The sequence below is a fragment of the Neomonachus schauinslandi genome, chromosome 11 (assembly GCF_002201575.2).
Source record: "Neomonachus schauinslandi chromosome 11, ASM220157v2, whole genome shotgun sequence".
NCBI lineage: Eukaryota > Metazoa > Chordata > Mammalia > Carnivora > Phocidae > Neomonachus > Neomonachus schauinslandi.
The window spans coordinates 28,165,739-28,178,943 of NC_058413.1; the positions used below are offsets into that span (position 1 = coordinate 28,165,739).

Here is a 13,205-nt window from a genome sequence, read left to right on the forward strand (position 1 = left end):
TATAGGTTGAAAAAAATTAAACAGTTCAGAAAGATACTATATAAATACCACAACTCATTTCACCAAAGAACGGAGTCACATGAAAAACAGTGTATAAATGGCTTAAATTGGCACCATTCAATAAAAACATAACACAAACTATAAATGTAAGCCATATGCTTTGTTAAAAAAGTAAAAAGCAGATTAAATCCATTTTGATAATATAATTATACTATATGCAAATATATGTGCGTATATTATGTACAAAATATGCAAAATAACAATAAACCCAAAATATTATTACCTCAAGATGTAATCAACATAAAGTTCACATTATTTTATATTCTCTTTTTATACTAAGTCTTCAAATGCATTTTACATTTATAATAAATTTCATTTTGGACTAGCCACATTTCAAGTGCTCAACTGACACCATGTAGCTAGTGGCTACAGGATACTAACACTGCTTATTACATGACATACTTCTAAGCATTTTACTTGGACTATTTCATTTAATTCTCTCTGAGGCACATACAGGGAAAAGTAATTTGTCCCAAGGTCCCACGGTTAGTGGTAGAATCAGGATTCTAAATCAACCAGCATGAATAAGATCTCCTGCTCCAAACCACCATGTTTTCTCACCTCAAATTAAAAAAAAAATTTTTTTTACAATATTACTGAAACTTTCAATTAATCACATTAATATCCTAATTCCTGCTTTGATATTCCCATTCATTTTATAGAAACCTAAATCTCAGGTCACATAAAAAACCTGTTTACCCCCCCATGATTTAAATCTTTAAGAAATGACTTACCATTAATATGAGTTTTTGATACTTTTGTTTTAGGTCTGACACACTTGCAGATGGGTCTGCCCCCAGAATGTTGTACCAATCCTTTTTTGGTATCTGCTCAACTGCCATCATCCATTGAACAAGAAGTGGGCCTTCTCAGATCAGCTGAATAAAAATATTGATGACAATTCATTACAGTTTGCAGGATCGAAGAAATAAGCAAGTAGTTTCCTAAGTTCTTTAATAGTTGAGTAAATCAGGATTATAACGCAAACCTGATGAAGCATGTATTTTCATTGAAAACGCCCCAACAATTTCATGTGTAAGTATACAGACAAGTATGGGAAATCTGTTTCACGTTTCATGATACACGCTTGTACCTTAAATTAATGAATTACAATAGCATTAAGAAAACAATTCGAAAATGAACGCGAGCGGTGGATGCCCTCTAAGAAGGTATTTCTGCTTGTCTCGTGGTAAAAGCCGCACATAGTAAATACTCACTAAACACAATAGAGGAATTTAATAAATGTTTACAGAATTTAAAAAATGTTGAAAGCAAAACAAAACAGCAAAGAATTAAAATGAATTTGGGAGCATTCCCTCTTAGTGTTTCCAGTTCACATTTCTTCCAGATTACCTTAAAAGAATAATACGGGAAACAGCTCGGGCAGGTAGACAACATGAGTCCCTCGGTTACTGGCGTTTACAAAGAGCTCCTGAAACTGCTCAGAGGAGGATACTCCAGCTCTCTAGACTACCGAAGAGACCTCGCCAGGAGCCCCAGAAAACAAGCAACCTCTTCCCACAGCTGTGAACTTCAAGGCGCGGCGGGGGGGTGCGGGGGGGTGCGGCTAGGGCTCAAATCGAGACTTAGGAACCCACTGTATTCATTTCGGCTGTACCGCCCAGCCACAAACGGCTACCCTCTCCTGGCCTTACTCGATATCGAACTTACCAAACTCCTAGAGTCCTCATCACCCACTCCTCGCCTAAAGTCGGCCAAAACCCGGAACCGGCTTCTCCTTCCGCCGGAAGTCATTGCGCTGACGTGACCACGTTTCTAGTCGAGCCCTTGTGGCCGAGGCACCGAACGCAAGGGGCGCTCCGCCCTCCTGGACGCGGTCGCTATAGTAACCAGTCTTCGCTTCCAAGGAGTTACAAGCAGTAAGTGCCCGAGCTTTGGAAAAAGGTGTCCTTCGCCTCATTCTAACTCCCTCTAGTCCCAAGTCCGAGACTGTGGCGTCTCTCCTCTCCCTCAGCGAGCACCACCCCCCTCTTCGCCCCGGGCTTCCTCCGCTTACCCTACCCTGCTCCCAGTCCTTTGGTGGTTGGTGACAGTTCTCGGGCTGGGGAGGTGGGTAGGGGAGTGGTGGGGTAGGAGCCTGTGAAGGATGAGGAGATCTAATTCCTCCCTCGTCTTTACACTTCCCTTAGAATGTTCTCATTCGAAAATTAAGAGAAAACCTATACCGATTGAAGGTGGGTTGGGTTTTTTTTTTTTTCAGTTTTAATAGTTTTTTTCTAGAAAAGATGTTCAACTTAATTATTTCTTGTAGATGATCTTAGCAACCGATAACTTTTCAAAGTCCTTTCATACTTACCAACTTGCTTCACTTTCACTTCAATCCAGTGAAACCAGTAAGGCAGGTGTTAATATTCCCATTTGGTAGATGAGGAAGCAAACCAAGGATCAAGGCCAAATAGCTAATTGTATAGCAGCAGAACAGGACTCTTAGTAAGTGTGCATATTACCAGGGAAGCCAGGCAATCTTTCCAAGCTTACGGAAAAAGAATAAACCGCTCTGCTTTGAGGCAGTTGCTGGGCCCTACAAATGGGCACTGTTACGTTTTTTGGTAGTTTTTTCCTTCTTGCCTCTCCCTTTCCTTCTGTTGTTCCCTTTTATTGTCTCTTCTCTCTACTACTTGGCTCACGTTGACCTCTCTTCCTTGCATTGTTCCCAGAGGTGAAACTGCATCTTGTGTTTTGGCAGAATGATTTAAATTTCACTTGGAGATGTTAAAATAGCTATGTTGTTATTACTGCTTAAATTTGCTTTCCTTCTTTTTTTACCTTTCTTCTACCAAATCTCAGTTTGAGAAGCAGTCAAGATAAACGTAAGTACATTAAATAAAATATTTTAATATGGTCAATTATTTAATGATGGTATAAAGAATAACTGACATAAGAAAGAAAATCTAAAGCAAAAAGTATAAATTGGGCTCTCCATAGAATTTTGTCATGTTTAAAATTAGGCACAAAAGAGCATTATGCCAAGTCAGAGGATCTGATTTTAGTCCTGGTTCCAACATACCTTCATACCTTCTGTGTGGTCCTAAGGAAATGTGTGATAGAATTAAGTGTTGTTCTGAATACCTCCTATACAGAATGACACCCCCTTGAACTTTTTAGCCCTCAAATACCCCCCTTTCCACTGCTTAGTCCTTCCTCATAGTTAAGCTCAGATCATCCAGTTTTTACAGCAAGAGCACATTACTTTGATTGTGTTTTCTCTTTTATTCCCTTTTTTAAGTCAGATTCTGAAAAGTCTGATCACAGTACCTCAATTTTCTCAATTCATACTTTCATATTTGTGTGTGTGTGTGTGTGTGTGCTGTGTGTATGTATGTATTTATTTAGGTTTAGATAGTAAGAGGTACACCCTTTTTCCCCCAGCAGTTCCCAAGTGTTCAGTCATTTCATTTCGACATACTTTAGCTCACATCAGTAAAGCATACTTTAGTTTGCAACTTTTTCTTTCATCTCCATAATGTCATTCTACTGAAATGATCAATAATTCATCGAGAGTATCTAGTCTCTATTTCCTTAGTTGTCTCAGAAATGTCTTTTTATGGTTCGTTTGCTTGAATCATGATCCAAACAAAGGCTACACGTTGCATTTGATTGTTCTGTCTCTTTAGTATTTTTTAAGCTGTAGCAATCCCACTTCACTACTATCTTGATTTTGTTTTTTCTTTTCCTGCCATTGACTTATTGAAAAGCCAAATCAGTTATCTTACAATCTGAATTTATTTATACCAGAATAAACTTCTTAAAACACTTTTTACATGAATCCCTCCTCATTTGTCTTCATTTTTCATTTTCTAGAGCATTATTGCCCAATAGAAATATGTAAGCCACAAATACAAACCACATATATTATTTTAAATTTCCCAGTAGCCACATTAGGAAAGTAAAAAGAAACAGGTGAAATGAATTTTAATAATACATTTTATTTAACCCAATATATTCAGAGTATGAGCATTTCAAAATATAATCAATGTAGAAATTATTAATGAGGCATTTTACATTGTTTTTTCATACTAAAGATTCAGTGTATTTTACCTGTATAGCTCATCTCAATTTGGACTTGCCACATCTTAAGTGTTCCATAGCCACATCTAACTAGTGACTGCTGTATTGAACAGGCCAGGTCTAAAGGATAATATCTTGGGGTGCCCAGCTGGCTCAATCAGTAAAGCACATGACTCTTGATCTCAGGGTTGTGAGTTCAAGCCCCACATTGGGTGTAAAGCTTACTTCAAAAAATAAGTAAATAAATAAAATAGAGGATAAAATCCTAATTCCTTAACCTGGCATTCACTTACCTCCCAAATATTATCCTTAGTTTTCAAGCCTCATCGCTTATTACCTCCATACATGAAACATTTAAACAATGGGATCTTTTCTTGGTACTTCATCCATAATTTTGCTCAGGTAGTTCTCCTTGCTTACACCACTTTTGCTCTTTGCTTCCACCTACCAATTTTATTCCTCTTTTCAGACCCATCTCTTCTATCAAGCCTTTTATGCTGACTCAATCCTTAGAAATTAGTTCCTCCTCTCAACTTTTGTAGCCAGTCCTGTATGTCCTCCTCATTTGTACCCATCCTATCCCAAGGGTACTATCATACATTTTGGGTGTATGTTCTGATTCCCTAATTCCATAAGCTCTGTGAGGGCAGGGACACCTCTCAGAGAAACGAAGCACCAGCTATTGTGCCACATCTCTGAAGTTCTAATGATGTGTATCTATAATAGGCTTGTTTCTCACTTTCTTATTTTAAGAAGGTAAGTTACCCATTTTATGTAAAACTAACATAGCAGAAATAGAAACTGTGTTAGCATAATGGTTAAGAGCACGAAGTCTAGGGGTGCCTGGGTGGCTCAGTCAGTTAAGCATCTGACTCTTGATCTCAGCTCAGGTTTTGATCTCAGGGTTGTGAGTTTGGGCCCTGCGTTGGGCTCCACACTGGTCATGGAGCCTACTTTAAAAAAAAAAAAAAAAAAAAAAGAGCATGAAGTCTAGGGTCAGACTGCATAGTTTTGAATCCAGACTCTGTCTCTTACTGGTTATATGAACATTTTAACTTAACTAATCTCTGTGCCTTGGTTTCTTTCTCTGTAAAAAAGGAATAATAATAGTATCTCCCTCTAGGTTTGTTGTGAGGATTCAATGAGATAATAATGCCTGAAAGTAGTAAATACTCAGGAAAGGTTAGCTTTTGTTGTTATTATTATTAATAGTGAAATATTTGTTCCTGAGTTTTGACTATTAGAACATTAAGAATTCATAGCTATATTTTAGGAATTTCCAAACAGAGCAAATGAAAGCTACAAACTATTGAGTTGGAAAAATGACCCCCAAACCCAAATGTTTGTTGAACTATATAGTTTGTGGATAAATTAAAAGCATGGGCAAAAACCTCTTAATTCTCGTGTCATCAACATTTAACATAAACAGGATAGGCATACATTAAATATTTAATTTCAAGATGATTGGCCAAAAAATAATCAAGATGATTGATCAAGTAGAGTTAAATGTAGGTATAGATGTAGATGTAAATATGGCTTATAGTATAGATATAGCAGGGGTTTAAGACGCTTGGTTGTAGTGATGGCAAAAATCAATTTTTACTCAATTTATTACTTTAATATTTGTCTGCCCATTAACTAATGTCTACCACACATTAATAAATTCTTAATTTGAGATCATATTAGTAAATTGTGCTTCTTATTGATGGTTAATATTTGCAATATATACAGTGTAGTTCTGCTATTTTTATCCTAGGATTATATTTATATTTACTTGGCTCTTTCTACTGGTTTCATTACCAACTCTTCTTTAATTTCCTTGAATCTTATTTATCTCTGAGTTTTTAGGATTTTCATATCAGTGAACTAAGCTGTATTTATTTTTAAGTACCACAAAACTTTATGGTTATGTTCTGAAATTAGATGGTTGCCTCTACAGCAACTTAAAATCTACTGGGAAGATAGGAAAACCATCAAGAATTAGCTACTGATGAGGGGCGTCTGGGTGGCTCAGTCATTAAGCGTCTGCCTTTGGCTCAGGTCATGATCCCAGGGTCTTGGGATCGAGCCCCACATCGGGCTCCCTGCTCGGCGGGAAGCCTGCTTCTCCCTCTCCCACTCCCCCTGCTTGTGTTCCCTCTCTCGCTGTCTCTCTCTGTCAAATAAATAAAATCCTTAAAAAAAAAAGAATAAGCTACTGATGAGATAAACACACGCATATACACACAGAGTACAGATAGAGCCTTCACTCACTTATTCATTCAATCTACAAACCACTTATTGAGTGTCTGCTATGTGTCCCACACTTTGTTACAAGAGACACAAGACAGTTGGCTGTAGCCCTTGTAAAAGCTTAGAGTTTATCTGGGTAAATAGACAATTAAAGAAGCAACTAAAGTAACTGTAGGAAGTGCTACGCCAGAGGAAATGCAGGTGCTGTGACAGTTACTAATTTAGGTGATAGAAGAAGGTAGATTTCTGAACGACTGAAATCTTTCCTCAAAATGAGGCTAATACAGAGAGATGTATGGAAGTATTAAGTTTTAAATATTGAAGTATTAAGTTTTAATGGAAGGGAGAGATGAATAGTTAGAATTAGAGAAACTTTTCTTTTTTTGGCATACTGTCATAAAGCTTTAGATGGTATTGAGAATCAGCCCTATTGAACAATACCACCTTTTTAATTTTTTTTTTTAAAGATTTTGTTTATTTATCTGACAGAGAGAGACACAGTGAGAGGGAACACAAGCAGAGGGAGCGGGAGAGGGAGAAGCAGGCCTCCCGCCGAGCAGGGAGCCCGATGCTAGGTTCCACCCCAGGACCCCAGGATCGTGACATGAGCCGAAGGCAGACGCTTAATGACTGAGGCACCCAGATGCCCCAATCCCACCTCTTTTAGAAATGATTTTTCAGGGATGCCTGGGTGGCTCAGTCGGTTAAGCATCTGTCTGCCCCTGGCTCAGGTCATGATCCCGGAGTCCTGGGAAGGAGCCCTGTGTCCGGTGGGATGTCTCCCTCTGCCCCTCCCCACTGCTCCTGCTCTCTCTCTCAAATAAATAAATAAATAAAATCTTCAAAAAAAAATAGAAATGGTTTTTTATTTTTGTGTTTTCCCCCTTACTCGTTGTCTTCACTTGATCTCTTCTCTCTCTTGTCTTTTCAGTGGTAACCATCAGTGAAAATTCATGAATTTGAGCAAGGCAGTGTACTGAGCAGGAGAGACAAAGAGGTAAATACTTTTGGTGACACCACACCTGTTGCTGTGTTTTTCTTGTTTTTTAACTTTAGTTATGTCAGTGTTCTTTCAACCTTGTTTCAGACCTTTTAGAGGTCTTTATCTTACCCAGAATTTTTGTCCCTGTCTTACTACCTTCTTCTCTGATGTTTTCATCTTTCCATGAACCTATTAAAGATACTGTCAATAATACATTTTCTGTTTCTCTTTAGTAATCGTAATAAATACCAAACATATTTCCCGTATTCTTTTTTTTAAAGCTTTTTAAATTTTATTTTATTTACTTATTTGACAGAGAGAGTGTGTGAGCATGAAGGGGAGAGGGGCAGAGGGAGAAGCAGACTCCCCACTGAGCAGGGAGCCGGTCCTGGGGCTCTGTCCCAGGACCCCGGTATCATGACCTAAGCCTCCCAGGACCCTGGGATCATGACCTGAGCTGAAGGCAGATGCTTAACGACTGAGCCACCCAGGCGCCCCTATATCCTTTTTTTAAAGCATTCTTCCTTCTCCATTTTAATTTTTTTAACTGAATTTTTTAAGTTTATTTTAGTCATGTAATTGACTCACAGAAGAAAGGTTAATCTGAATGATCAAGGGGTGTTAATTTGTAGGTTAAAATGTGTTAAACAGTTGATATGAAGTCTGTTTAAGTCAATTAGAGAGTATAATGAAGATGTTTCCAGAGTGTTATGGAACCTTTTGAAGTTAGCTTGGAATTAACTCCTATATTCAACCATGGCACCCATCTGAACATGCCGTTGCATTTAGGTTTTTAAATTTGGGTATATTCCAATAGATATGAATAGATCTATATAGTTTTTAAAAGTTTGACTTTATTACTAAGATTCTTATGTTTTGTTGTAGGAAATAAATTCATGATTCAGTTCATCAATAGCATAATGAAAAACATGATCACTCTCATATTTTTTTCAAAAATAAAATGCAACTGGACTGTATACCCAACAAAACATTACTAGGTTTTTTGTTTATGTACCTCTTTGTTTTTAAAACTAGATTAGTGTCATTATTGTAGATTTTTTAATTTACTTATTTTTATTTTTTTAAAGATTTTATTTATTTATTTGTCAGAAAGAGAGAGAGAGCACAGCAGGGGGAGCAGTAGGCAGAGGGAGAAGCAGGCTCCCCGCTGAGCAGGGAGCCCGATGCGGGGCTCGATCCCAGGACCCTGGGAACATGACCTGAGCTGAAGGCAGACATTTAACTGACTGAGCAACCCAGGTGGCCCTACAGATTTTTTTAATACTAAGTATCTCATATAGAAAGGTAGCACTGATAAAGACATATAAAATTGGATGTGATCATTTAAAGAAATGGTTTGTTTACCCCTCCAAAATTATTTGATATAATATTATGAAACATTTTAGTATTGGTTAATATCTTCAAAATTTCAAATTAGTTAATGTTATGCAGAGGTTAATAATATTATGGTCAATTTTAATAGTTGGATATAATTTTTGTATAATGATAGCATTAAGATAAATGAAACATTGCAACTTCAACAGTTCAAAATCCATGGAATTATGAGAGTAAAAATCAAATTTTGAAATATATTCTTTACTTAGCATTAGGGTTGTTATTATAGTACTATTTTTTTACTTGTGTCAATTTACTAGTGATAAACACATTTAGCATTTCAGCCTCTTCTTGAAACCTTTCAGTTGAATTATTTAGAGACTGATGAAAAACAAATCTTACATGCTAAAGGGACTTTGCAATGATGGATTAGATGCCAAAATAATGAAACCATACGGCTTAAAAAATATACTGAAGATGTTTTCTGATAAATTTCCAAAAAATATCATATTTTTAAAATATTTTAAGCAATTCATAGTAATACTTGTTAATCTACTGTAGAAGCACCATGAGTATAGTCTTTTGTAGTTCATTAGCAATTTCTTTAATGAGTTTTTTTGTGTGATAGATAAAGTAACAGACAAATGACAGATTGTTTGCCTTTAATGATTTCCCTGTTTCAAGCCCATTACAAAGCAATTAGAAATCTGACAGCATTTTCACTCTGCATTACTGATCATCTAAAGTGATGAGGAATGAGAGGTGATGAATATTAATTGTATATTTTCATATGATTATCATAAATTATTACCTTGTCTGATGTGCTGCAGGTGAAGCAGGAGCATTAGAGAAAGACAGATATATTAATTTGAAACACTATGTGATTTTTGTCTTTGTAATATAAATCCTGATCTGCAGTGTTAGTCTCTATGAATATTAACTTAATTTTTAGTTTTTATTTTGATTTGGGGTAACATAAATTACTTTTCTTATTTCAGTACAAGAAAAGGAAAAATTATTCCATAGTACAATGTACACATATCATTTAAATTTAGCATTTTAAAAATCTAATTTAAACAATGAGATGGTTGGGGTGCTTGGCTGGCTCAGTTGGTAGAGCATGTGACTCTTGACCTCAGGATTGTGAATTTGAGCCCCATGTTGGGTGTAGAGATTATTTAAAAATAAAACCTTTAGGGGTGCCTTGGTGGCTCAGTCGTTAAGCATCTGCCTTCGGCTCAGGTCATGATCCCAGGGTCCTGGGATCGAGTCCCACATCGGGCTCCCTGCTCAGCAGGAAGCCTGCTTCTCCCTCTCTCACTCCCTCTGCTTGTGTTCCTGCTCTCGCTATCTCTGTCTCTGTCAAATAAATAAATAAAATCTTTTAAAAAAATAAATAAAATAAATAAAACCTTTAAAAAATGAGATAGTGAATTTGTTAATATGCATATATACAATATTCAGGTATATCAATACAGTGAAAGATATACTTAGAAATAGATCTTGGGCGCCTGGGTGGCTCAGTTGGTTAAGCGACTGCCTTCAGCTCAGGTCATGATCCTGGAGTCCCGGGATCGAGTCCCGCATTGGGCTCCCTGCTCAGCAGGGAGTCTGCTTCTCCCTCTCCCGCTCCCCCGTCTTGTGCTCTCTCTCTCTCTCACTCTCTCTCTCAAATAAATAAAGAAAAAATCTTTAAAAAAAAAAAAAGAAATAGATCTTATGTTAGTCCTAGGTTAAAGTGAGGTAATCCTGCAAAAGAAATAAGAAAGTATAACAAGATGTAAAAGAAGATTTCTCTAGGTCCTCTGTTAACAATTCTTTTAGCCCCAGTCCATGGTAAATGCTAATTCCCCAATGTCTTGCTTCAGCTGTTGTTAGGACTCATGTGCTATTGTTACTTGGTTCCCCAGCCTTGGACTTTTGGAGCAAAAATTGGTCCAAAAACTAGATGAGAATCTTTAGTACAAGGAGAATTGGCAAGCTTACACCATTTGAAATGATTAGAAATATATTTGGGGGCGCCTGGGTGGCTCAGTTAGTTAGGCGACTGCCTTCGGCTCAGGTCATGATCCTGGAGTCCCGGGATTGAGTCCCGCATCGGGCTCCCTGCTCGGCGGGGAGTCTGCTTCTCCCTCTGACCCTCCTCCCTCTAATGCTCTCTGTCTCTCATTCTCTCTGTCTCAAATAAATAAATAAAATCTTTTAAAAAAAAAGAAATATATTTGGATTAATTTTACCAAAATAATTAATTTATATTTTGATATCTCTCTAATCATAGGTTTTAGTTGGTTATCAGTACATATTTAATGAATGGAGTTGAATTTCATTGCACTAATGATGCTGTGTCTTGTGTCAGTCCTGTCTTTTTTACCTCTTTGCTGTGGTTTGCTCCATGGCGTACATCTCTTAGAGAGGCATGCCTTCCTGGATCCATCTTTATTTATGAAGGTCATAATCTATATGATAATATGATTATAAATCAATAAAACTGAGTATATGCATCTTAGGAATCATTCTCCTTATTTTATATTTGATTATATATATTTATATAATGTGTGTGTGTATATATTGTGTACATATATATATGTGTGTATATATATTTTCTCATTTTATATATATCAAGTAAAAGTGCCAGGCCTTCACAAATGAACTTTTTGTGTTCTGGAAACTTGAGGAGAGCCATCTGAAATTCATTACATATTTACTCAGTGAAAATTCAGATAGCGTAATGATAAAAGCAAATTATGAGTAAAAAAGGTTGAGATCCTTACATTTAGAAGCCCAGTTTCATAATATTTTTACTGGCTAAGCTTTCCAAATATGTTATTCTTTACATCTGATGACCTTCCAGTTTATTTTTTCTACCGGGACTTCCTTCATCTATAAGACAGTTCCAACTAGCACACTTTATATAATCAAAATGGTGATTTCCAATGCCCTCAACTCCTTTCTGCTCATATTCCTTATCTTAGTGTTAGTCTAGACGTCAAGTTGATTCTTTCTACAGCACAGCCAATTCTCCTTTTCCTATCTTTCTACTCCCCCCCCTTTCTTTCTATGTCTAACATACCACTAACCAACATAGCTATTTGACTTTGAGCCAAAGTCTCTACTTATAATTGGTTTTGAAATCTTATGTATTTTTCCTGTAACACCTGAGTTCATAGGAACCTGGGCTGTCCAACTGTGACACTCTTAGCAAATCAATAGCTGAGGAAACAGACACTCCTAAATTGTAAATTATAAATATTACATCTTCTCTGATAATAAGGAGTCTCTGGAACACATTCTACCTTTTCTAAAATTTCTTTCTTAGTGCAAGATGCAGAACTAAATACAAAAATGAGGTCTAATGTTTATGATTAACACTTTCACACATTATTTATATTTCCTTATTTGATCTATATAACAGTTCTATAAGGTAGGTAAGGCAGATGCTATTGTCATACACATAGGGAAATAAGACTGAGGAAGGGCGGAGGCAAGATTCAAACTCAAGTTAGCTGAGTCCACCTATTATGCATTTTCTGTCACACTGCCTTAGCTCCCATATGTGAAAGCTCTTCCACTAAATGGCTAAAACTATACAGATAGAAGAACTTTATAGAGTTCCCCTGTGCTATCATTCTTCCTTGTCTTTTCTTAGGGAAAATGAGCCCAAGAAAGTTTAGGATTTGCCCCAGGCCCTGCTCAAAACTAAGATCACAACCCTAGAATTTCTTGGGTTAGTTCCAGAGGTCTTTCCTTTCCACTGCACTGCCTTCATGTTTTCTGAATCTACATGATTATTTTCTTTATTTTTTCTTCAGCTATTAAAATAAATTATTGATTATGGTCCTTGCTTGGGAAATATAAGTATTCCCCCCTGTTTTTAGTATTTGTTAGTAATAAAATGAAGTCAGTTTTATCTGGCAAAACTTTTTCATAATGTAGAAACATTCTGGAATATTGTGAGAGTGGAAGAGAGGGATGTGACTGGTTTGTGTTGGGAGAGTGCAGGAGAGGAAGGTTGGAGTTGTTACTTGCTCCCATTTCCTTCTTTTTTTTTTTTTTAAGATTTATTTATTTTAGAGAGCAGGGAGGGGCGGAGGGAGAAAATCCTCAAGCAGACTCCCCGCTGAGCTTGAGGTGGGGCTCAATCCCAGGACCCCAAGACCATGCCCCAAACCGAAATCAAAAGAGTCTAATGCTCAACCAACTGAGCCACCATGCACCCCGCCCCATTTCCTTCTTGATTACCCGCATAGATAATGTCCCAGGGACACTTTCTAACTTGGGAGCATCTCTGGTTGATTGTTTACATGCTATTTAGGGTTAGAAAAATAGTTAGGGTCAAACAAACAATTCAGGGATCAGATTTTTTTCTTCCTAAGGTATATAAATGTAAATAGTAACAGAAGCTGGAAAAACAAGGGTATTAATTACATAATGAGGAACAACAATTCTCCTAGTACAATAGGCAGCTTAGTTCAACATAGCAGTTGCTTCTTGTCTGATTCTGTATTAGAGACCAGATTTTTTACTTCCTTTTTCAACTGGTGCCTCTTTCCACCATAGTTATTCTTCT

General features: G+C 36.9%; 2 protein-coding genes across 4 annotated transcripts in view; one reads left to right on the top strand and one right to left on the bottom strand.

Annotated features, from left to right (window-relative positions):
• Positions 1 to 1,799, bottom strand: part of DNAJC24 (DnaJ heat shock protein family (Hsp40) member C24) — a 62,954-nt gene extending 61,155 nt beyond the window's left edge. For all 3 annotated transcript variants that reach the window (XM_021685334.1, XM_021685335.2, XM_021685333.2), the window contains exons 1-2: positions 1,732 to 1,799; positions 795 to 938 (exon numbers count right to left, since the gene is read on the bottom strand). In XM_021685334.1, the coding sequence (XP_021541009.1) occupies positions 795 to 905 (111 nt within the window). In that variant the 5' untranslated portion in view covers positions 906 to 938; positions 1,732 to 1,799. The remainder of the gene's footprint in view (positions 1 to 794; positions 939 to 1,731) is intronic.
• A 95-nt stretch (positions 1,800 to 1,894) lies between these two features.
• DCDC1 (doublecortin domain containing 1) overlaps positions 1,895 to 13,205 on the top strand; it is a 79,225-nt gene continuing 67,914 nt past the window's right edge. The window contains exons 1-2 of the mRNA XM_021684718.1: positions 1,895 to 1,940; positions 7,253 to 7,318. The gene's annotated coding sequence lies outside the window, so the exon portion shown is untranslated. The remainder of the gene's footprint in view (positions 1,941 to 7,252; positions 7,319 to 13,205) is intronic.